Source organism: Piliocolobus tephrosceles, chromosome 14 (genome assembly GCF_002776525.5).
Source record: "Piliocolobus tephrosceles isolate RC106 chromosome 14, ASM277652v3, whole genome shotgun sequence".
Taxonomy (NCBI): Eukaryota; Metazoa; Chordata; class Mammalia; order Primates; family Cercopithecidae; genus Piliocolobus; species Piliocolobus tephrosceles.
Window position 1 is genome coordinate 83,848,168 of NC_045447.1, and position 25,906 is coordinate 83,874,073.

Here is a 25,906-nt window from a genome sequence, read left to right on the forward strand (position 1 = left end):
GCGCTGTGGAAAGAGCTTGGCTTTGGGCAGCTTCCATCTTTGAGTGAAATTGTCTGCAGAGATCTGACATGTTGGTTGCACATATATTACATTACCGCCACTCTAAACGTAAGTAAAATGAACACATGAACAGATGACAGCAATGATGATAATATTTTTGGAGCAACATCAATATGCTGTGCTTTGATTGACAGAATTGAGCTTGACAGGGATCATATTTCCCCTTTTAAAGTTAACTTATATTTTTCTTTTCATTCTGCCTAGAAGAAATGGGCTAAAATAGCAGTCAGCCCTCTCCTCATACTTGGCTGGTGATGGTGGACTGTTTATTTGGTTTTAAGAAATATGTTTTAACTGTAGCTGTCAGTAAAATAGAGACCATAGCATACCACAGGCACCCACACTATGCACCACAGACCACGGAAAAACACTTAGTAGCTATATGTAATCAAATTTGTGCCATCTGATACAGAAGAGTGCCTCACTATTTATGGGAGCACTATAACACATCTTTTATAAACCAAAGACTCTATTTGTAGTGTGAATGGTCGCTTACTCTGTTTTAAAGTTTGATTCTTTGTGTACATGTGGTCTTCCTCAAGTAAGACACTTTTGGAAAGTAAATCTAAGGTAATCAAACATAATGAACACTTATTTATTCATTCAACACTGAAGATACCTGTATTAAGGACTATGCTGGGTAAGTGATTGCAAGGACGAAGCCCTTTAAAGCCCCTCAGGTACTCGACTAAGGCCAGGGAGGAGAGAAGAATTCTGATGTGTTACATATTCTTTTCTTGGAAAGTCAAAAATGAAATAAACGTCTTTTCTTCTGTAACACAGCTATCCAATAACTTCAAAAGGCAATCTTTTTGAAATCTCCTTCCCACTTATAACACACAGCACAAAAATGTGATGAATTTCTGTTGTCACAAAATATCAAAAATTTCAATGAGGAGAACTTGACAAGTCCTGGGGATCTGAATGCCCAGAGTCCTGAACTGTACCTAGAGTCTTGCAGCATCATAGCCTGAAGGAACTTGCGATTCTTGTGCCCACTCCACTCTACGGTCCCATTCCCTCTTTCGTTTTTCAGAGGAAGAAACTAGTGTTCAGAAAGGTGGAGGGAGGATCTGAAACTGGAGCTAGACTTTTTGATCCTCAAACTTTTTAGGTGATTTGCTGCATGAGTCTGCTCCTCCTCTTTCGCATCTGAGAAAGCTGTATAGAATGACATACTTTGGGTTTCAGGGGATGTTCTCTTGTTCTCTTTTAGTCAAACTTATTATAAATAACTTGTAAGCAGAAGGTGTGGTGGCAATGGTTGATGGACGGTAGAAAGAACTTCTGTAAAGGCTGGGCGCAGTGACTCACGTCTGTAATCCCAGCAGTTTGAAAGACCGAGGCGGGCGGATCACTTGAGGTCAGAATTCGAGACCAGCATGGCCAACATGGTGAAAACCTGTCTCTACTAAAAATACAAAAAATTAGCCGGGCTGGTGGCGGGCCCCTGTAATCCCAGCTACTTGGGAGGCTGAGGCAGGAGAATCGCTTGAACCTGGGAGGCGGAGGTTGCAGTGAGCCGAAATCGCGCCACTGCACTCCAGCCTGCCTGGGTGACAGAGTGAGACTATGTCTCAAAAAAAAAAAAAAAAAAAAAAAAAAAGATCTTCTCTAAAAACAGCCCAAACAGACCCACTCGGGGCTCAGGGAATTTGCTCTTTCCTTGGTACTTAACTGACCCACCACTCCCGCATAACTGTGCCCAGCCACTCTTAGGACTTGGCTGGTGGACAGGCGAAACGGCAGATCCCAGGATGCAGTTCCGCCTTTCATCACCTATGTAGCCCGGTCGCTACCCTCGCTGCATTCTGGGAAACGTAGTTTCTTATCAGTAACGACAACGTCTAGGGAAAGTTTCGCCGTCAGGTTGAAGGGATCCGCCCCTCCATTGGCCCCGCCCCAGGTTGCTTAGGAGATAAGAGACGCCAAATCTTGGTACTTCCGGTCTTGTAGGGCAGGACAGGCGCATAGAGAACTCCTCAGAGCTCTATACCTCGAGGGCTGCCATGGAAAGCCTTGACAGATTCTGTCAGGACTGGTGCGACAGCAAGCAACACTGGTTGGAGATCGGACCCCCGGACTTGGTGGAGCGCAAGGGCTCCCTGACCCTTCGCTCCCATCACAAGAAATATTCGAAGCCGGTGTTGGTGTATTCCTGGTGAGCGAGGTTCCCCTCCCAAGTTCCCGGGTATTAGAGGGAGGAAAGAGAGGGGAAAGGATAGAACAGGAAAGGAAAGGAGAGTCAGAGAGAGGGGACAGGAGTGGAGAAGAGAGAGGAAACAGAAAAAAGAATGAGAAAAATGGGGGAGAAAGGTAGAGAAAGAAGGAAATGAGAAGAAAGGTAAGGAAAAGATGAGACGAGAGAGGAGTGGGAAGGAGGAAAAGAGAGAAAAAAAGTCAAAGAAGTATTTTCAAAGGAAAGATGGGGAGAATGGGAGAGAGGGTTGGAGCAGGCAGGAGGAAATAGAAGAGCCTTCCAGGGGCAGCTCCCAGCCACACACACACTGGGCCATGTAGCAGCCAAATCCCCGGTCACCTGAGGTTTTAGCTCATTCACACAGAGCAGGTGTGTATAAATAGGGGGTGAAAAGCGGGTGCTATCAGAGGCCTGGAAATCACATTTCTGAAACAGGCACATATTCATAAAAGGAATTGGAGGCCAGGGGCACAGCAGGAGGGAGATGCCTGTTTAGAGGACCAGTCTCCAGGGCTGCCATTTTCTGGGGGTAGGGCGTACATTGAGTGATTTGAACGAGGTCCCTCATATTTTCTAGGCTACATACGAGGACTTTTCTGGCCAGAGACTGCAAACTGGCATCTCACACTGATTAAGACCAAAATACATTGCTTGGCATGAGCTCTGTTTACTTTTTTTTTTTTTTCTCATTTTAATTAGTTGGCCACATTTAAAACTAGGGGATTCACAATAAATCCAGGGTTGTATCTTTGAAAATTTGAAAGTCCTGGCCAGGGAGGATTTTATTTCTCCGGGAAACTATGAATGCACCAGAGCTGAGCACTGGCTACGCCTTAAGATGGGTGTTGTTCTGTCTTTAGGAACTTCCCTCATGTAAGTTCTTGCTTGGCCCCAAGAAGCATTTGGTTTACTTCTTGTACTTTAGACCTTGACCTGGAAATTCACTTTCTCTTAAAGAGAAACTGGAAGAAAAGTGGAACCTTTTAGGATTTTTCAAATTCTTCCCCTCAAATTAACTTTCCTGGCTCTACTGTTGATAGTAATTACATTTGGAGTAGTTGGAATATTTGGGAGAAGTGTGAAGAAAAAAAAGAAATCACAAATCTTGTCTACTTTATGTTTTTGCTTTTGAAAGAAATGAATGATTTTGACTCTAGCCCTAAGGCTAAGCCCTACTTCATCCCATTCATTCATGTAATATATGTGACCCCTGCAGTTTCTGTCTTGCAAACTTTCTAAAGCCTATTCCCTGCTTTCCAACAAGTTTACTTTTCTGCTTTTACTTCTCAATCCTGAAACTGTCTCTCTTCCTCCTTTGAACTTAGTGTGAGAGGTTATACAGATTTGGAATCCAAAGCTACACTGGGAAACAGAAAATCCTCTTTTAGCCTCATATCGGGCTTACCTCATAGCTCTCAAGCAAAACACTTAGCTCTTCTGTGATTCTGTTACCCCACAGAGATTTGAGTCATAATATAAATCACCACTAGAAGTTACTGTTAAAGAGGAAGACCTTTGGCAAAGGGACAGTGCTTCTGCTGTCTGCTGCACCACTATTACTTTGAAAATTCCATTGTGAAAGTTACAGATATCAATAGCAAAACCACAGAAGAACATAAATGAAAAGAAGGTGAGGAACCTGGTGAGGAGAAAAGGGTAGTGGAACACTGTAAGTCATTCCAGCCGCTGCTGAAAATATAGAGGGATATCATGCATTGGTTTTGGAAGGAAGGCTGGGGAACAGGAAGACTTAAATTCAGCCCAACATAACATTTGTGTGTCATGCACTTTGCTACATGTTGGGAACATAGAGATAGAGAAACGGATTCGATTAGATAATTGTTGTAAAGCATTTAGCATCATTCCTGGAAAATCATAAGTTGTCAATAATACAGGGTAGCTGTATGAGTCTGTTTTCACACTGCTATAAAGAAAAACCTGAGACTGGGTGATTTATAAAGGAAAGAGGTTTAATTGACTTACAGTTCATCAGGTCTTGGGAGGCCTCAGGAAACTTACAGCCATGGTGGAAGGCAAAGGGAAAGCAAGCACCTTCTTCACAAGGCAGCAGGAGAGAGAAGGGTGAAGGATGAACTTCCAAACACTGATAAAACCATGAAATCTTGTGAGAACTCACTCACTATCATAAGAACAGCATGGGGAAAATTCTCTCATGATCCAATCACCTCCCTCTCTTAACACATTGGGACTACAGGTCCCTCCCAATGTGGGGATTACAAATCAAGATGAGATTTGAGTGGGGACACAGAGTCAAACCGTATCAGTAGCTAACACTATTGATTTAGCATAGCATAATGGTTAAAACTCGGGTTCTAAGTTTGAAAACTAACTCTCTTGCTGTGTGTTGTGGCAAGTGACTTGACTGCTCTGGGCCTGTTTCTGCAACTGTAAAATGGGGATGACAGGGTTATTGTAAGATTAAATGAGGTATGATATGTGAAACACCTTTTAACACATGGCCTGCCACATATTAAGCACAGTAGAAGTTAGTTATATGTATTAGGACATGGCCATTGACCCCAAGGAGCTCCAGACGGCAGTAAAGAAGAATAATATCAATAAATTTGTTATCATCTGATTTTTGCAAAAAAGAAATGATTATAAAAAACAAAGGTAATGGTGCAGTGGGGAGGGTGGTTCCTGAGCAAGGTTTTGAACTAAGGATAGGGACAAAAAAGAATAGGCAAGTGCAGTGGAATAGTAAAGAACAGCCCCTCAGGAAACAGAATTCTTTTTCAATAGTGGACAAATACAGTTGATCCTTATTATTTCTGAATTCTGTGTTTGTAAATTCACCTACATGCTACAATTTATTTGTAAGTCAAAATTAATACTTGATGCACTTTTGTGGTCATTTGTAGATGTTCTCAGAGCAGCAAAAAAGGCAGAAAAATTTGAGTTGCCCAACGTGCATGTTCCCACCTGAGGTCAAAGCAATGCTCTGCCTTTTTGTTTCAGCTCTCATACTGTAAACAAGTATCCTTTTCATGTTCTCTTTAATGTGACTTTTTTTTTTTTCATTTTATGCTTTTTGTTAGCTGTATAGTAAAATGGCCCCAAGCATCATGCTAAGCACAAGAAGACTGTAACACGCCTTACAGAGGAAATGCATGTGTTAGAAAGCTTCATTCAGATTTAAATTATAGTGCAGTTCATGTATACATATGTAACAAACCTGCACGATGTGCACATGTACTCTAGAACTTAAAGTATAATAAAAAAAGAAACACAATAATTATACTTAATAGTAAAACATAAATGGCAAAATAATTATAATTTCTGAAGTTTCCTGTTGAGTATCTGTGATAGCTTTTATAATTATCCCTATTAAGATTTTAAGTTTTATAACTGTTACATTAGATTTTTAATGAAAACCTGTTTTATTTAACTCTGAGTTGTGACAATACATTTTATAGTCTATCTCCAAGAAAACATTATAGTGCAGTTGGCAGTGATTTCAATGTGAATGAATCAACAATACACGTTACGTAAGGTGTTTTTAAACTGAAACACACATAATACAAGGTTATGTCTTGATTGACTGACAAAAATATTGTGACCAGAGTCTCACAGGAACATAACCTTGTATTTCTGTATTTGCTAATTGAGTGTTCGAAGCAACTTTATAGAATATAAAGATAGCAAGAATTGACTGTGAAATGTGAGAAGCACTAGCATTTTCTGTGCTGACTGTATTGCTGGCATACTTGTTCTTCCATATCCAGCCAGTCACCAAGATCTGTCCTACAAAGCTGAATAAAATTCAGGTTGTGTAAAATTCTAAATTGAATGATGTCATTGACTTATTTTTATGCATTTTGGTCATAATTGTTGGCTTTCTATTGATTTGTTTTATGATAGATTGAATTTTTGTTACATTTTAATAGCTTTTATTAGTGATTTCTTATTTAATTGATGAACACTTAATATCTATAAACACACCATTTGCATGGCTTCTCAACAGAGTATTCAATCAGTTAAGTGACTGTACATATACGTACAAAATAAAATCTGTATCTGGGAGAAATTCTGACTTTCCTCTGATTAAACAGTTCAAACATTTAGATTTTTTCTCTGTGTTTCTCTTTATCTGGCATGTGATACAGAGCTATTTGACCTCATTACTCATATTAAAAACAGTTGTGTATAATAGACGTGATAAAGTACTATATCCAGAATCCTTGTTAGGGGATACCTTTCATCTGTTACTGGGATAAAACATTACCAAAGAGTCACCTCTTCCTTGCAACTGAAGTGGTTGATAGAGTCATATCACCCTCATCACACCTTGATGCTTCTGAGTGAGAGATGCCTTTTCTAGGAATTATTTTACCCCACTAATTCCTGTAGCATTTATGGAGCCATATCATCAGGTGATTCCATTAGAATTGAACTAAGGGGAAATATTTTCTGTTAGGATATCTTCCCACTCATTGGAATGATGAAATACTAAGAATCAAGGCCGGGCGCGGTGGCTCAAGCCTGTAATCCCAGCACTATGGGAGGCCGAGACGGGCGGATCACGAGGTCAGGAGATCGAGACCATCCTGGCTAACACGGTGAAACCCCGTCTCTACTAAAAAAATACAAAAAAACTAGCCGGGCGAGCTGGCGGGCGCCTGTAGTCCCAGCTACTCAGGAGGCTGAGGCAGGAGAATGGCGTGAACCCGGGAGGCAGAGCTTGCAGTGAGCTGAGATCCGGCCACTGCACTCCAGCCTGGGTGACAGAGCGAGACTCCGTCTCAAAAAAAAAAAAAAAAAAAAAAGAAATACTAAGAATCACAACAATGTAGACTCACCCTTAACAAATTCTCTTATGTGAGGCTAATTCTTATATTCATTCATTCATATTCATCTTTTCCTTGGCCAAATTGACATCTGGGAACAAGTGATAATAATTTAAAGCAAAACAAATGCATTGGGATCTCCATGGAGACAGTGCTTGCTCTGGTCTCCATGGTGACATTTAGTTTTAAGGACTCAGGTTAATTTTATGTATTTGTGATTTTAATTACTTTTCTTCGCTGCCTAAGCCCCAAGTTAAAGAGCCTGGGAGTTTCACTTCCTGTCCCCTATAGGAAGAAACCAGAAAGATAAACAGAAAAAAGGGAAGAGAAATATGGTGATAATTGTGGGGTAGGGAATTTTGTAGTTTTAAATACTTTTACACAAAATCATTTGGGCTGGGGCAGTAAATTAGAATTAAAGGGGGGAATCTTTCCATGAAGCTCTTCAGACTTCCCCCTATCCTACTGCACTGTTTGAACAGGAAGTTTCTATGTATTTAAGGTACTTCATGTTCACAGGAGCACCCAATTCCAAGATACCTGGATATCATGAGTGCACTTAAATAGAAAAGAGAGTGTCTGAATTTTCTAATTTGCAGTGTCATTCTTCTTGTATTTAATGAATGATTTTCTCAGGTACTAACCTGGAAGCATTTAGAGTTCCTCCTGTCACTGGAGACCAAGCTTGTGCTACACAGATCTTTGCTAGCCAGCAATCCAATCTTTCTACATTTCCAACACACATTCGAGAACTATGATAAAAAGCAAAGACAAAAAATTATAAGGCCCCTTGGTAACCACATGCTGCAGCCTGTCCTTTTGCTGAAATCCACAAGGGCTTCTTTTCTATCAAGCCTTCATCTTTCTGCCTTTAACATAGTCTCAGGCCCTCAATCAGAAGCTTATTAACTCTTAATTTGTACACATTTTTAAGTTTGGTTATGTGGTTTCCATGCAAACAACACAAAATTTGACAGGGGAGAGAAGAGGCTTTAAAGGGGCTTTTTGGATCTATAGTTAGAAGGCGGAAAGAAGGGCAAGCCTCAGGACAAGGGATAAGAATGCAGTAGGTGCTCAATTAATGTTTCTCAAATAAATGAGCAGGCAGAAAGAATAAAGACAGAAACCCAAAATGTACTGCAGGCTGAGGCCCTATATTTATATTTTAATGAAGCCTTGAGGTAAAAGACCACAGTATAGTACAAAATCCTCACTCAAACCAGGGCTGATTTTCACAGCCATGCTCTTGATGCAATAACATAACATGGAAGTATGTTTGGACACCTCTATAGAAATGACCTTAGAAGGGTATAACATACACTTCTGTTAAAGTAGAAAAGAATTTTTAAATGGGAGCTAAGTTTGTGCTGTTCCTCGTTGCAATGTGTGTCATACCATCAAGAACTGACAGGTACTAAAGGGGTTTTAAGTTAATGTGGGGACGAATGATATTTACACTTTAAAGAGATACTTTTATTTCTCAACTTATACTTAAAAAATTCCAAATTATAATATCATGCAGGCATTTAAGATGATGTAACAGTAGGCTAAGAACATGGAAATCTATTCACTCTAGCGGGTAGCAGAATTAGAAATATGCACACAACTCAGATGCATATATAAAATGTATTTTCTAAAACCAGTCCTCAAACTTTTCAACTGTTGGTTACTAGAGAAAAATTCAAACATGCCAATTAAAGCTTATCTGTGTCTCTTTTAGTTTAACAGCTTGTTTTAGGTTAAAATAGTCTCGTTCAGAACAGTGCCCACTCCTTGAGTCCTTCCTCCTCCACCTTCTCACACCATCTGTATGTGTACAAGGGGCTGAGGTTATGTGACATTTGGGTGGGGGTGGAGGAGTGAGGCCTCCGGAACTATTGTAGGTCCTTGTCCTTGCTTGCCTCATCATGGTCCAACTGCTGTGCATGCTGCAGCCGAATTTGTGGCTGATCCTGTTGGTTTGTTGAGAACTTGGTGTCTCTGCCTCCAGATTCAGTCCCACTTGGTCTCTTGCAGGGGACTGCAGATACCTATCAGGCTCGTCCTCGCACAGCCCCTGACTTAGGCTGGTCACTCTGCAGCCACAGGTAGAGGTGGGGCACATCTACCCTCAACATGGTGGCCTGCAGCTGGCCCAGTGACACTCAACTCAGCTTCCCTCTCAATGCCCTGGAGAGAGGGCGAGTGGATGCCATGGTTTGCCCAGGATGGTTTACTCCCATTGGCTTGAGACTTGCCAAAGCTCCTCTTTTAGTTTCTAAAGTGTTCTTCAGAATATTAATTACAAAGTCATCCTCCCTGTGGTTTATTTGGGAGCTTCTGGTTCTTGTTGTTAATAGAAGCTTAAGGAATTTAGAAGTCCTTTTGTTTCTCAATAATGCCTGACTTTCAAGAAAATATCTCACTCAGAACTCAAAAATTTCATTTTGTCAGTCAGAAGTTAATCAATAATGCTCCATTTTTCTTCAGATTTCTGGTGAAACAGTCCTAATTCTTCCCAAAGCAAATGTGGGTATCTCTGATTTATTAGAGCAAAAGTTATTTTAAAGGGTGGCTCAGTAAAGAAAAGTACAAAGATTAACATTTGAAAAATTAATCTCTTTAAGTATAAAAAAGCAATATGTACTGGAATTCTCTCTTTGGTTAAAAATATGTGTTTAGGCCGGGCACAGTAGCTCACGCTTGTAATCCCAACACTTTGGGAAGCCAAGGTGAGAGGATCGCTTGAGCCAGGAGCTCGAGATCAGCCTGGGCAACATGGCAAAACCCAATCTCTACCAAAAAAACACCAAGAATTAGCCGGGTGTGGTGATACACCCCTATCGTCTAAGCTACTTGGGAGGCTGAGGCAGGAGGATCGCTGGAGCCTGGGAGGCAGAGGTTGCAGTGAGCTGAGATTGAGCTACTGCACTCCAACCTGGGTGACAGAGCTGGGTGACAGACCCTGTTTCCAAAAAATAAAATAAAATAAATGAGTCTATATTCACTGAAAAGAGAGTGAAAAAATATTCACCATGTAACATGATATTTATTACTGGATGGTGGATTTATGGGTTATTTTTCCTTTTCTTTTTTCTCTTTGCTACTTCTACATTTTCCATAACAAACATGTATTTTCATAATAAGAATAAAGTAAAATTACTTAAAATTTGTGATATCACTTTCTACAGCTTTTACCTGGATGCAAACATTTTCTAAAGGATCAGAATTTAGACACAATACTTCATTTCTTTCAGCATCTGAGTCACCCTCCATGGTTTATTATGAGCCTTTTAAAAATATCTTTTTAATTGCTAGTTTATGTTGGGTAAAAAGCGTGATGTTATTCACATTCATTTGGCGTAACCACCCTTTCATTCTCGTCTGTGTTCTACAACGGTGGATCCTACGCCATCGTTATTTTTAATCTAGTCCTACATTCTCATTCCTCAACATACGCACATTACCTACAAATGCTTTTGGATATAGTAGTTTTTGGGGAAAGCACTGTATTTTTTTATTTTTCAAGATGAAATCCAGGAGACTCTGCCTCCTTTTGCCCTGACTACATTTTTCTTTCAATGCTATTTTCTTTTAAGAAATTCCAGTCAAATTCTTTTTCTGAAAACCGGTAGTTATAGAATGATAACTATCATGACCTTTGTGTGAAAGTTTGCTCAACTTAACTGGCATTTACAAAAATAAAATTATTTTACATGCAAGATGAGCCCTGGTAAGACAAAGTATACAGAAGAGGCATTTCACCACACAGGCAAACTTGGATTAGGAAAGATCCTTGCTGTACAGAAGTACCTCTGCCTCAAGCCAAACCCCTACCCTTATACCCAACTCATAACTGGGCTGTGGGAGCCATTAGAGTCCTCTCCTTATTGTAATGCTGCTGTAGTCATTCCTCTCACAGATAGTCTGAAGTACCTTTTCACCAAGCTTGCTTTCATTTACCTTACTGACTATCTCTTTCTAGGTAAGAGTGTTGTGGTTGGGGGAGGAAGTTAGAAGAATGTGCGGCTTAGTGACATTTTGATAAGGAGAGGTTCACACTGAGAAGCCCAAACTCAGGGCTCAGGGGGTTTTGTGGCACCATAACTAGTATTGTTAGATACACTTCTCTGAGTTTCCCTGGGAACTCATCCCCATTGGCACCATTTTCTGTGGGTACTGGTCAGAACTCTTTTCGTTGCAAGTGACAGATGGTCAGCTTGCTCTAGCCTAAGAAAACAGAATGAATTAACTCAGGATACTCCTGGATGATTGATTACCAGGTGAGAAGGGCAGGGGGAAGCTGGGCCTTAGGAACAACTAGAACGAAGGATGAAAATGCCACCAGGTCTGTGTTTCCCTTCTCTCTTTGTGAGTTTGCTTCATCTTGTTGTGGAAGAGTATGGGAAACATGGCTGCTACAGTTCTGGAATGTATAACTTACATCTTCATCCCACAAAGAAAGGTTGGCTTTAAGGTATTTTCAGTTCTGGCTCAACAAATTTCAGGCCATGTGTCTTTCCCTGGGCCAAGTACCTGTTTGAAGTCATCTGACTGGGCAAGGGCAAATGGAAATATGGTAGCTCTCCAAGAGCCACGAACAAGGAGGATGCACCCAGGAGAAGGAAAGAGTGCTGGGCTGGCAGTCCTAGAGAAAGTTACTATGGTGCAGAAGGAATAGCAAATTCCAAACCCTCAGTTTCACAGCAAAAGTCTAGAACATAACCCATTAATATATTGGGAGACTTCCTACAATTGATGCTATTTTGACTTTAAACTCTCCCTCCCCAGCCAACTTGTACCTACTCAATGCAATTTTTTAAAATTTATCTTAGATGTAATGGGCTGAAAACAGAAATCCTGTGTAGAGATTAGATGAAACATATCTTTGCAGTGCTTTGCAAAAGTTATGAATACATTTAAATATTCTTATTTTATTTTATTTTTTTAAAGGCAGGGTCTCGCTTTGTCACCCAGAGCAACACAGATAGTAAACCAGACAGCCCTGTGGAGCTTGCAGTCTGGTGAGGGTGGCAGACATTAACCCATAGCCCTAGAAATAAAGGCATAATTCCAGCTGACAGTAAGTACTCGGGGTGCTCTTAGGGAGTGTGCCAGGGCACACACTTTGTCACCCACCAGTACAGTGGCTCAGTCATAGCTTGTGGTAACTTCAAACATCTGGGCTCAAATGATTCTCCTGCCCCAGCCTTCCAAGCAGCTGGGACTATAGGCATGCACCACCATGCCTGACTGATTTTAAAAAACATTTTTTTTTCTTTGGTAGAGATGATGGTCTTCCTTTAATACCCAGGCTGGTCTTGAACTCCTGGCCTCAAGCAATCCTCCCACCTTGGCCTCCCAAAGTGCCTCCCAAAGTGCTGGGATTACAGATGTGTGCCGTTGCACCCAGCCTTCTTACTGGTTTTGATAGACATTAATCTTTATTACTGTTTCCTTTATTTCACTTGAAATACGATTATGTTTTAATTGTTATTAGTCACACCATGTATTTTCTTTTTATATTTAACTAAGTTGTGATTCATTAACAAAGAGAATTAATTGGCAGAAATATTATAATATGTTTCTTTGGCAAGCTACTAGATCTCCAATCAGATTGTTCCAGGTTCGAGTAAATGGAAGAATCAACATAATACATAATTTATCTATTGCAAAGTAAATTTCATTGCAAATAATTTAGCCTCCTTTTATAGATAGTGATAGGAAAAACTATTTTGAAATTAAAATATAGGAATAAATAACTTGTCACAATTTTTTAAACATTTGGAAAAACTGAATTGCTCAGTAAGGATCCAGAAGCATTAAATAAGCTTTCTTTAAAAAAGCACTAAGCTTTTATTCACTATCTTCTTCCTAGATGAAGAACTCTTTTTTGAATGGCATTTATTAAAAGTGTATTTATGAATCCGTTGCTCTGTTGCAGGCACTTTGCTGGGTTAGGAATTTGACCATGACTAAGACATCCTACCTGCCTTTGGGATGTTAGAGGTTACTGTGGGACAGGAGTGGGGAGGGCTACCCCAGCAATTACAATGTACTGTGATATGTGTTATGATTAGCGGTAAGCAGGTTGCTCAGGGAGCAACCAAGAGGAGCATTTAACGTAGGCCTGTTGGATGAGGGAAGCTTTCCAGAGGGGGTTCACCTAGTCCCTAGGATCCCCAAAGAGAACTAAGGTATAGTGCATGAGTTTCCAACCAAGGGCAGTACTACCCTTTCCCCAAGAGTCTTTGGAAATACGTGTGGGCATTTTTTGTTGTGTAATGACTGGTATCTTGTGATGCAGAATGTGCGATTGTAAGAATTGTGACTCTTAGTCCTGGAGGTGGCCATAGCATCTTAACAGCATTTATCCATCTATCTATATGAAGCCTAATTTACATATCCATAAACTATAATAACAGCCAGATGGGTGAGAACAGCAGAGCTAACATGTATTTAGCATCAACACATTAAGGCTAGCTAGTTTGCATATAGCCATTTATAGCAAGGGTGTGAACAGAAACACTCATAATAGATCCAGTCACAGAAAGGGAATTCCCCACTCAGGATTGTATAAGAACCCCGAGCTTTCAGAGATCAGTGGCACCTGCTCTCCTTGTAGGGATGCATGTCAATAGGCAACAGTGGGCCACTGCAGGCAGTCTCTCAGAGGTTAAGATACTGTGACCTCCCACCCAGACCTCTAACAAATGATTAGTTGTTATGTCAATTATTAGAAAAATTTAGCCTGGAAAGACTGCATGGTTTTTTAATGTGAATTTTTCTTTTCGTGTAAAACAATTTTATAATAAACTTAAGTAATTTGGAACCACTACTGGTTGGTTTCCATGCATGTCAAAGTCAGTGTGGCAAATGTAATGTGTTAAGTCTTGCTCGTTGTCTCAGTCCTTGCCCATATAACTCTGACAAATGAACAGGTCAAGGCATACCAAATGTCCTGCTGGACTTTCAGGCACAAATACCAACTTTTTTCCCTACTAGTACTGTTTTGGGGAATAACTCTTAGCTCTGTGATAATTGTCTCTATTTCTTCTTTGGAAATAGTCTATTTCGACTTCTTGTTTCTACTGGGGCAGTGTTAGGAAATAGTTTTTCTTAGAAAGTCATGTAAGTCATCTAGCTTTCCATGCATATTTGCATAGAGTTATGGAAAGTAATCTTCAATGATTAAGGTGTTTTTCTTCTATTTTGATGGTTATATCCTATTTGTAACAATTTTATTAAGATGAAATTCACATGCCATACAAATCACCCTTTTAAAGTGTATTTAATTCAATGGCTTTTAGTATTCACCAAGTTGTGCATCCATCGCCACAATCAATTTTAGAACATTTTGTTACCCCCTGCCAAAATAAATCCTACTCCCTTTATCCCTCACCCCAAACCTCTTCTAGCCCTCAGCCCTCGAGCCACAAGCAACCAATAATTGATTTTCTGCCTCTATGGATTTGCCTATTCTGGACATTTCACATAAATGGAATTATACAACGTATGGTCCTTGGTGACCTACATAATGTTTTCAAGGTTCATCTGTGTTGTAGTTTTTATCAATACTTCATTTCTTTTCATTTCTTAATAATATGTCATTGTATGGATATTATATCCCTCTATTTTGTTTTCTTGGTTTGTTAGGAGTTTGTCTATTTTGTTTACTTACTGATTTTTTTCTTGGCCTCTTTTCTGTTTTCTAACTTACTTAATTGTGCTTTTACCTTGAATTACTCTGCTCTTCTTATTTCTTTTGTTTTGCTTGTTCTTTTATTATGCTTTTGCACTAGATGTTTCATTTATTTGCTTTCCTTCTTTCATGTTTAGTGATCTAAATACTTAAAGCTTTGGATTTTTCCCTGGGTACCGCTTTAGCTATATCCTATGGATTCTTGTAAGTGGTGTTTTAATTTGTCTGCACTTTTGAGAAATTAAGCAATTTAATTTGCATTGATCTTTTGACTCAAGAGTTGTTTGATTAAGTGTTTAAAAATTTCCAGATCAAAGAAGGATATTTTTTAAAATGTTGTTAATTTCTAGTTTTGTTGCATGGTGGTCAGGGGCTATGATTTATATTTTTTGAATATATTGAAATATTTTATCTTAATTTTTATAAAAGTCCCACATGCACTGGAAGTTGTATTCTGTAGGCAAGTCATAAGTATTGCTTTCACTCTTCTTTCCACACGCAGTCTATGTTCACCCCTTTACCCAAATGTTTACCCAAGGAAAATGACCCAAATTCCATCTAGTCGTAGGTCAAAATCCAGGATCTGCTCATGTTATGCCATAGTTTCTCTACCAAGACTAACTGTGGTTCTTCTTGGTTCAAAAACCTGTGGAAAAAAAAAATCCAGGTTTTTGTCCTCCCCACTTGATATATCCAATATACAGTTAGCTGTTGAACAACACAGGGGTCGGAATGCTGGCCAGATGTGCAGTTGAAAATCTGCATATAACTTTCAACTCCCACAAAACTTAACTACTAATAGCCTACTGTTGACCGGAATCCTTACTGGCAGCATAAACAGTCAATTAACACATATTTTGTATGTTATAGGTATTATGTACTGTATTCTCACAATAAAATAAGCTAGAGAAAATAAAACATTGCTAAAAAGTCATAAGGAAGAGAAAATATATTTATGCATTAAGTGGAAATGGATCATTATAAAGTCATCACATTGACTAGGTTGTGTAGGCTGAGGAGGAGGAAAAAGAGGAAGAGTTGGTCTCTTGTCTCAGGTGGCAGATGAGGCAGCAAGGAAGAGGTGGAGGAAGTGGAAGGAGAGGCAGGAGAAGCAGTCACACCCAGTGTAACTTTCATTGAAAAAACCCATGTGTAAGTGGACCTGCATAGTTCAAACTATGTTGTTCAAGGGTCAACTGTGCAGTGCTGGGACAGAGACAGGATGAGTATAATAGGGACACCTACTCAGAAAGAAGAAGGATGGCAGTGACAGAGTTGTCATTTGTCCACGCCAAGCAGACATTGTTAGAAAGCTCTACGCTGGTGCCAGGAATACTCTTTGATGAGACCCTGATTTGGCTCTCAGGGCGCAGCTTCTCTTTCCCATTGTTCTTTGTGGTCTTGGCTCCATCCTGGTATGATCTTTGCTTTTCCATTATTCCATGCCTGCAGTGGATATTGGACTACATGCATCTCCTGTGTTCAACTCAATTGGTTCATTTTCTGTTTCCAGATATTGGGTAACCAAAGGATATTTTAAATATTGAACAGTCAAAGGATTTACAAATGTAGACTCCTGGCTTATTTGGAAGTACAATTCTCAAAAACAGTACTTTTTTATTTATTTGAATTCAGTTTGTTCCAAATGCTAGTAATCTCACCCTCAACTCTTTCTATATAAAATAGATAAAGTTCTCAGACTTGCTGTATTTCTTTACCTTTTCTCTTTAGAACACCTTGAATTTCACTTTGAAACTGATGTAGTCACAGAAATCAGAAACCTTGGGATTTTCTGTTTGGCCATTTCCTTAATTAGATATTTGCTCTGTTAAACAAAGTTTATAGGAGGCCATTGTTTTGAACCAGCTTCCTGCACTAGGCCCCAGTAGACCAGACCAAGCCAGAATGGAGTCACTTGTGCTAAGTGCCACATAATCAAAGTGAATTTTGAAACAGACCAGTTTTCGAAAAAACCAGAAGACTGCAGTCTACCTTTGTCAGCCTAATAAGGAAGTCCCCTTTGTTTTAACCTTATCAGGAAAGGAACTTTTGAAGCAGCCAATCCATTTTTTGTTCTCTGTTTCTGCTTTCTTCAGCCCTTTTCTATCTATAAAGTCAACCTCCTCTGCTCAACTCATTCTGTTTTCCAGAATGAGGTGTCGCCAGATGCTAGAATCATTAATAAAAGCCAAGTCAATATTTAAACTTGTTGTAATTTTATCTTTTGACAGCTCTAATGTATCTGAATTTACTGGGAGGGCCTAACAATAGGATGAACTTTGCTGCAAAGCAGAGCTTTAATGGACCTTTGTCTCAAAAGAGTCTTTGTCAGTTTTCTCTCTTATTGTTTGGGATCTGAAAGTTGTTGGCTCTTTTGATATTTCAAGGCCTCAGATTTTTGGAATCTCTCATTTCTGTTTAATTTCTTCTTGAAGCCCAGCCAATTGTTTCCTGAATTCATCTCATTCTCTTTTGTAAATACCTGGAAAACACAACCAATAGCAATTCACACACAAAACTAACAGTTTTCCTTTTTTTTTTTCAATCTCAGGAGGTACATGATTTGACTTCTCACTTTCTCTAGCTATAAAGTGTTTGACCTTTCCAGTTTCCTATTTTCTTCTGCCTGGCTTTTAGCCAATGCCAAATATATATTTTTATTTTTGTGATAGCAGCACCCGTAGTCCACTTTTGATACTAATTTCTATGTGAGATTAGGCTAAGCTTAATCTGTGATAACAAACAGCATCCCCCCATCCTCCAGCCCAGATTCCGGTGAGTATTACATGAAGGTTGATTTTCTGTTCATACAATGTCTGCTCTAGGTTTTTGGTGGAAGGTGGGCACTCTTCCACATAGACACTCCGAGAATCAGCTTGATTGAAGCTCCATCATCTGAAAAGTCATTTCAGAAAGAAATGACATTTCAGAAAGTCATTTCAGGGAAAGAAAGAGTTGAATATTATAGAAGAGCTTCCGATGTCGTAGCCCAGAAATGACACATATCATTTCTGTGTATATTCATTTTATTGGCCGGAACTAGTCAAATGGCCTTACTAACTGCAAGTGCTGGGAATTTTCACCTCCTGCATTCCCAGGAAAGAAGGATAAAATATATTGGTGAACACAATGTCTATCACATCTAGAAGACTTTCTTGTAAAACTCCCTTCCTAGGATGGGCTCTGGAGCTCCCTGTAGCCCTAACATTATTGAACCTCTGGACCTAAAGCCATTACCCTTGTATAACATTGGTAAACACCCTAAGGGAGTGGGTTTGGTGTTTTGAAGTTCTAATTACTCCTCTGGTTCTAGCTTTCACCCAAAAAATTGGTCTGAAAATTCTCCATTAATGTCCAATACATTAAAAGTATGTAGTACTCTTATTTACATGCCGCTCTTTCTCTCTCTCTACACACACACACACACACACACACATATATATTTGTGAGACTGAATCTCACTTCATTGCCCAGGCTGGAGTGCAGTGGTGCAATCTCAGTTCACTGCAACCTCTGCTTTCTGGGTTCAAGCCTCCCTAGTAGCTGGGATTTACAGGCGTGCACCACTAGCCTGGCTAACTTTTTGTATTTTAGTAGAGATGGGATTTTGCCATGTTGGCCAGGCTGGTCTCTAACTCCTGGCCTCAAGCAATCTACCTGCCTCTGTCTCCCAAAGTGCTGGGATTACAGGTGTGAGCTACTGCACCTGGCCAAAATATAATAATATTTAATCTAACATTTTCCATTGTTTCCGGAGAAAGAGTTTATCTGTGCAGCCATGGGAAATGTAACTTGGTTTGCACTCCAAGAGGCCCACCTCTATGCAATCTTGTTGATCTCTTCTCAGCACTTCTTCTACTTGGCCTCAGCTAGACTCTGGCTGCTTTTAATGGCCCTTGTACATATTATAATCTGGGGATGATAACTTGTGATTTTGCCAAAAATTTATTTGCTTTTAATTGTTTCATTTCCTTTGCTGTTTTTGAATGAATTCTAGGAGGAAAGGGAAAAATGTGTATTTGTGTAGTTATGTTCATTATGGAAGTCTGTTTGAATTCTAGATTTTATTCCTGAAGAAAAACTTACTTATTTTCTAAAGTAAATGAAACAAATTGTCCTGAAACCAAAAGACTTTGTATTATCTACTCAATATGCACAGCTCATGGAATCACTAAGTGTGATTTAAAATAGATCTTAAGGTGACATAATGTAATCTTCTGATGTTATTCTGAAATAATTAATTCAAATTATTTAAGCCAGTAGATTAAGACTACTGGAATAGGAGCTTACACAGGTAACTGAGTGTTTCTTTGCTTTTTGTTTTGAAGGGAGGCAGGCTGATCTCCATGTCACTCCATGCCGGAAATCTGCAAGCTGTTTTCAGACTACAGTAATTACTAATGTACAGTACGCCTTAAAAACTCCCCCTTTAGCCCTACTTTTCCACCACCCAGTGTCTTCAGCCAGTTATTGCAAGTTGTTTCTGGAGGAGAGGATCAAGGAAACTCAGAAATATCCTAGGGTTTGAAGATAATTGAGATCCAGCTGTCTAAACATAGGGTGACAGAACGTACTCGCCCTGGTTTGACCATTACAGTCCGTTTTTTCACCACTCCTGGTGTACTTAGCATCTTATTTCCCTCTAAAAGTATCCCAGGTGGGATTCTCAATTGTAGTATTGCCCTATTTTATACATGTCCCTTCAGCTGTTTTCAAAGTCATGTGTTTGGCAGTTAATCAGACTGGCCACATTTATTTAACATTTAAACTGTTACGCTAGACAAAGTCTTCAACTGTTGTATACCTTTTGTTTCCTTCCAATATTCTCCATAGGGCCTCCTGTTTTGAAGATTTTCTATGAAGAAAATTTATAATAATGATAGGTCTTATTTACATGCCACTCAATATATGCTGAGTGAAGAAGATGACTTCACTTATCTGTCTCCATCAGATGGTTTCCTTGTGCAGTTAAGTTTCAAATTCTGTGGTTTCATGGTTATAGATGCATAGATCACATACAGCACGAGACACACAGAAAAACAAAGTCTTTCTTTATAAGTCTGAAATGTCACAATTTTTCCCAAGAACATAAGATTTTCTTTATGATTCTGCAAATACACTTGAAAGTCTTCATTTGTCAGTTTCAGGGCTATGCCACCAAATAACACTGCCTTGGCATGTAAATCATTTGCCCATGAAATCTTCAAAGAGGATTGTCAAATGTCTCATTGCAGTCTTTGATTCTATCAGTTTTATGTTTCTAATGTGTTAGGGAATATAGCTGACTCTCAAGGGTAATTTTCTTTTAAAGTTCTAGATAGCAGATGATTATAAAAATCTAATAGAAAAGCTATCTTTCGCTTCTTATTTGGGCTAGATCAGAAAATACAATAGCTGACGGCATGGTTGTGAACTACATTAATAATTCTAAAATTTAAAATTAATATATTCTGCCATCTGGAGTCTTAACTAAACATTTTAAACATCTTTGAAATCTGCAAAGAAAAGTGCGTCTCTTGTCAAGTCACCAGAAGCTAGAATTCTGCTCAGATTTTCATTGTTCTCATGTCAGTTATTGCTCAGAGTCAAACCCCTTTGCAATCAGTGTTATGCATATGTATGTTGAAAGTTTTCTCATTCAGCAAGTAGATTTATAATTCCTCTGGAGACAAGTTAGCATTGCAAAGGACTAGCATCTCTATATGCATAATTACTCCCTCTTTACATGTGCTTTTGCAGACTGAGCCAGGATACTCTTCATTTTTATGGACACGTTTGAAAGTCTTTGCTTTCCGCATTTATATTAAGGTGACAGTAACAAAATGTAAGAACATTCATTTAATCAATCAATCAGTCAATCATTTAAGATTTAATGAGCATTTACAATGTGTCAGGCCAAGATCACAAAGATGAATAGAAAATAATTCCTGTGTCTAAGAAGCTTTCTGTCAAATGAGAAGGCTGATACGTGAATGGATAATTATAAAACAATGTGAAAGGTGCGGCAGTGACAAAGATGCTGGTTTCTTTGCAACCTCCCACTTCCCTTGCCCCACATAAACATACAACCACAGAAATCTAGAATGTAACCTGTTTCCTTTCCTGTAAGAATAATCCTATGACCTAACCCCACCCTCTCCTCTGCTGATGGGGAGCTGGGCCCTCTGGCCTGCGGCAGCCTCGGGGAGCTGCGGGACCTTCCTGACTTGCAGCTCTGGACTCCAGTTTGTTCAGTCCTGCAACTCAATGTAGCAAGTTTTTCAGATAGCTAAATCTATTCGGTTTGAAGGACTGTGAGGTTGTTTTTACTGATTGTTGGTGTTACAGGCCTTCTTATGAAAGGTGATAGATGATTATTTTATTTTGAATGTTCTTGTCAACACAAAAAGTTGGCAGCCTTATGTCGGCCCCATCCTTTTTGGGGGAAAGTTTGGCTGCTCCATGAAGCACTTAGGTTTGGGAACCACTGAGAGTCTGGGGTGCAGCTGTTCTCTAGGGCTTTCCCAACCTTGGTACTATGGACATTTTGGGCAAGATACTTCTCTGTGGATGGGGGCTGTCCGGTGCATTGTGGCATGTTTAGCAGCATTGCTGTCCTTTACCCGCTAGACCCTGGTAGCGCTCTCCTTCTTAGAAGTAATACCCATCAATGTCTCCAGGCATTGCCAAATGTCTGCATTGTCTCTGGGGTGGGAGTAGAGGCCACAGATTGATCCCCTTCTCCAACCAGATTGAAAACCACTGGTCTAGAGCAATATTTTTCACGACCCATTAATGCATTGTGAACTCAATTCAGTGGATTAATAATGACATTTAAAAATATAAAATATAAGGAATAAAAAGTATCCACATTCCTATGATGGTAAAGACTGTTTTGTCAAATTTTGGCTTCAATTTTTTTTCTCTCTTTTTTTTTTTTTTAGACAGAGTCTCACTTCGTCACCCAGGCTACAGTGTAGTGGCACGATCTCAGCTCACTGCAACCTCTGCTTCCGGGGTTCAAGTGATTCTCATGCCTCAGCCCTCCGAGTAGCTGGGATTACAGGCACGCACCATCGTGCCCAGCTAATTTTCTGTATTTTTACTAGAGATGGGGTTTCACCGTGTTGGCCAGACTGGTTTGAACTCCTGACCTCAAGTGACCCACCTGCCTTGGCCTCCCGAAGTGCTGGGATTACAGGCATGAGCCACCGTGCCTGGACAAATTTTGATTTCAATTTTATGCATGGAAATGCATGTATGTATTCTGAATTAAGATATATCATTTTTTGGCCATATGCAGTGGCTCACGCCTGTAATTCCAGCACTTTGGGAGGCTAAGGTGGGTGAATCACGTGAGGCCTGGAGTTCGAGACCAGCCTGGCCAATATGGTGAAACCCTGTCTCTACTAAAAACGCAGAAAATGAGCTGGGCACAGTGGTGCTTGCCTGTAATCCCAGCTACTTGGAGGGCTGAGGCAGGAGAATCACTTGAACCCAGGAGACAGAGGTTGTAGTGAGCTGACATCATACCATTGCACTCCAGCCTGGGCAATAAAAGCAAAACTTCATATAAAAAAAAAGAAAAAGATGCATCATTTTTCTTACTGGGGACTGTAGTTGAAGAGTTTGAAAGTTACTGCTCTAGGGACATTCTAAATTCTATTTTAGTACATTTATTTATTTTTCTCATGAGGAATTTTCCATTGCAACAAATAAAAAATCATGGCAAGTCATTTGATGACTAAACAAATGCAGGTAGCAAGGAGAATGAAGCTAGAAGATATATATATTATTGCACCTTGATTATTTCTATATATGTATATATTATATTTTAATCACAGAAAGGTTATAAGGCTTGGTTTTGACAAAGTGCTTAAAAATACCCAACTAAAGCCTATTGTAGATATTATCATTACACTTAATAATATTTTGCACTTATATGTCTCCTTTCATTTGAGACTCTCAATCTATTGATTCATTTAGTTCCTCAGTTTATGATTCTCAGTTTGTCTCAGGAAATCTGAGGCATAGGCCACTGGTCCCCTAACGTAATAAAGTCAGAGAATTAATTCAGTCTCCTGTTTCCTTTAGAAAGCCTTAATCATTTTATATATGGTAAATATGTATCATAGAGAGGGTATATAGTAAAGGCATATCTTATATTTTATTTGGGTCTATATATTTTACTGTGTTTCATACAGTGTATTTTATACATTTTATAATTTTTAAACATGTATATTTCTCTCTGCTAGGCTGGCAGCCTCTTGGGAGTAGGGGCAGATTTTGGGCTGTGAATCTCTTAGAGCCCCACAGGCTGTGGGCACAGCATCCGTGGGCAGCCAGCAGGCACGAGGAAATGCCAGTTACATTAGCTCAGTCCCCCAAAGAAACACCTTCATTATAGATTCATGGTTTTAATGTTAGGCTTTTGGCTGCTATCTAAGGTTGCTATATGAAAAAAGAACATATCTGCATCTTTTGTAAGAATTTAGTTATCACGAAACCTAAAGTATATGGTAGGATCATTAGGGCCACATACTGACTTTCACAGACCATAAATATCTTTGCTTTCTTAGGCTCATTCTTCCATTAAAAAAAAAGTTTAAAATGATAGTTTGACTGATGATGTGAATACAGGTATAATCCAAGCTGGATTATATATATATATTTCTGATTTAAAAGTAGTTATTTTGTAGGCCTCTAGTAGTATGGGTTCTGTGCCTTCTTCAGTGTCTAATAAAGAGGTGAGCCCTGGGGCAAATACACTGAAATATTACTGGTATATTTCCCCTTCCTTTGTGTGCTGCTGTAGGGATGTACTCCGGTTTTATTGCCTCAGGGAAGAATGACCCACAGGTAACGAAAGAGCCAAATTATTGGATTTGGATTTCAAAAACTTGGGTCTCAGCATAAGCCTGATAGATTTGGGAGCATGAAGAGCCAAGCTACCCTGTTCCACAGCAAATGAAGAATTCATGGACACACAAAGGAGAAGGCCAGAGAAAAAGTTAAGAATGTTTGAATTTGTCTGGGATCCTGAATTTGAGTTAAGATTTTGGAAATCCTGGAGCCAGATGGGACCTGTATTAGTCTGTTCTCATGATGCTAATAAAGACATACACTAGACTGGGTAATTTAGAAAGGAAAGAGGTTTAATTGACTCATAGTTCAACATGGCTGGGGAGGCCTCACAATCATGGTGGAAGGCAAATGATGAGCAAAGTCATGTCTTACATGGCAGCAGGCATGAGAGAGCTTGTGTAGGGAAACTCTCCTTTATAAAACCATCAGATCTTGTCAGACTTGTTCACTATCACGAGAACAGCATGGGAAAGACCCGCCCTCATGATTCAATTACCTCCCACAGGGTGCCTCCCATGACACGTGGGAATTATGGGTGCTACAATTCAAGATGAGATTTGTGTGGGGACACAGCCAAACCATATCAGGACCTGTCATTGCCTCTCCCCATCACCCCCTATTCCCAGGGTAATGTTTTCAGAACTGTTGAAGATTGGGGCTCCCATGTGTCCCCAAGCCCAGAGTGCTGGAGAGATGAAACACTATCTGTTTGGTGGGTCAGGCACGTAACCCAGGGATGGTGCCTGGGTTTCCAGGAACCCAGGTGGAGAGAGACACTAGAAAATGTCTGGTGGGCTACAGAGTGGCACCCTTGCAGCAGAGCACTAGTCTACCTACAAGTCTGTGTGGCAAGGCCAGGAGGATGGAGACCTGCATGGATCTGTAAGGGAAGACCACAGGGGAAGGAGAGTGTTTCTGCAGATGTAAGCAAGGAGAAAGGATGGCAACAAAGATGGATTCTTGGCATTGTGCACCACACAAACCCCTCAGAACTGGAAGAAATCCAGGATTGACAAATATGCGGGTTTTTCCACTCAGTAAAATGAGAGCTTGAAAGAAAAATTAAGTTCAATTATGGCAAAACTAAGTTCCAATGTATACCAGATTTTGGAGCCCAATTAGTACTCACTATACATAGATGTTTGTGATGCTTTACAGCATATGAAGGGTTTTCTGTTTTTTTAAAAAAATTTGATTCATATTAAGATCTTAAAAGGTATTGTTATTATTTCTGTCCTCATGTTATACATGTGAAAATGGAAGCACAGAAAGGTTAAGTGACTTGCCCAAGGCCAAACAGCTAGGACCTGGTTGAGCTTGTGTTGTCCAATAACCCCCCTGACAACTTAAGTGAAAGCTTCCTGTTAGGCTCTCATAAAATGCTGGTAGGTTACCAAAAAGCATTTAGTGTTTTGCACTTTGATGCTCAGATGTGAGGAGAGAAGAGGGTTCAGGTGTGGTGTTTTGCCTGCCACCCCATCCTGGGCTCCCTCGCTGCTGGGTTCTACTACAGAGCTCTGCTATCACACTCAGAGGTGGGGAGGCAGGAGTGTTAATGGGAGTGTAGTGCAGGGGCTGAGTCCCAGTCCAGTGGGAATGGGGAAGGGGGCCAGGTCCTAAAGGGCCTCATGACTTGGATGTCCTTTGGATTGGGTTCCCAATCTAGGTTAAGGGAAGTGATTCTGTTTCCCTAGGTTTTTACCCAAACTTACCATGTTGTAGATTTTTCTTATTTTTGTGTCTGTCTATCTAGACTGCAAGCAACTGAAGGCAGGGACTCCATCAGACTCGCTCCCCACTGCATCCCCCACACCTACCAAAGTGCCTGGCATATAGTAGGAATTTTAAAACATTTGTGGAATAAACAAATGGCTGAATGATTGAATTCTTGGGTACTTGAGTGTCCCCTAAACAATTCTAGCCCTGTATCCCTTAAAGCAAGGTACCTTCTGAGGGGTGCTTAGTCTTAGCTTCCTGTATTTCACTCAAGAAGGTTCTATTAAAAATAGCTTATTCAGTTGCCAGCCACTTCTGCTTTTTCCTTCTCTACCCCCAAATCCCCTTCTTCCTTCTTCCCCACTACTTCCCCTCCCCTCCCCCTCCCTCTCCTTTCCTCCTCCCCTTCCCTCCCTCTCTCCTCCCCCCTCCCTCCCTCTCCTTCTTCTCATACTCCTCCACCTTCTTCTTCCTTCTTCCTCCTTCTTCCTTCTTTCTTCTTTCTTCTCCTTCTTCCTCCCCCTCCTCCTCCTCCTCCGCCGCCGCCGCCTCTTCTTCTTCTTCTTCTTCTTCTTCTTCTTCTTCTTCTTCTTCTTC

The 25,906-nt window shown here is 40.0% G+C and overlaps 1 protein-coding gene and 1 long non-coding RNA gene across 5 annotated transcripts in view; one reads left to right on the plus strand and one right to left on the minus strand.

Annotated features, from left to right (window-relative positions):
- Positions 1 to 658: 658 nt before the first annotated feature.
- On the minus strand, positions 659 to 1,949 carry LOC111543420. Of its 2 annotated transcripts, none has more exons than XR_002731856.1 (2): positions 1,840 to 1,949; positions 659 to 1,471 (listed from the first exon to the last, which is right to left on the minus strand). It is a non-coding gene; the product is annotated as an uncharacterized LOC111543420 (long non-coding RNA). The 2 variants fall into 2 exon arrangements; XR_002731857.1 differs by having other exon boundaries at positions 1,743 to 1,873.
- A 59-nt stretch (positions 1,950 to 2,008) lies between these two features.
- The window catches only part of C14H9orf135 (chromosome 14 C9orf135 homolog), an 85,064-nt gene continuing 61,166 nt past the window's right edge, over positions 2,009 to 25,906 (plus strand). For 2 of the 3 annotated variants that reach the window (XM_023213414.3, XM_023213415.3), the window contains exon 1: positions 2,015 to 2,221. In XM_023213414.3, coding sequence (XP_023069182.2) covers positions 2,070 to 2,221 — 152 coding nt within the window. In that variant the 5' untranslated portion in view covers positions 2,015 to 2,069. Of the gene's footprint in view, positions 2,222 to 25,906 lie in introns of all 3 variants that reach the window. The other variant, XM_031934114.1, reaches the window with a different exon arrangement.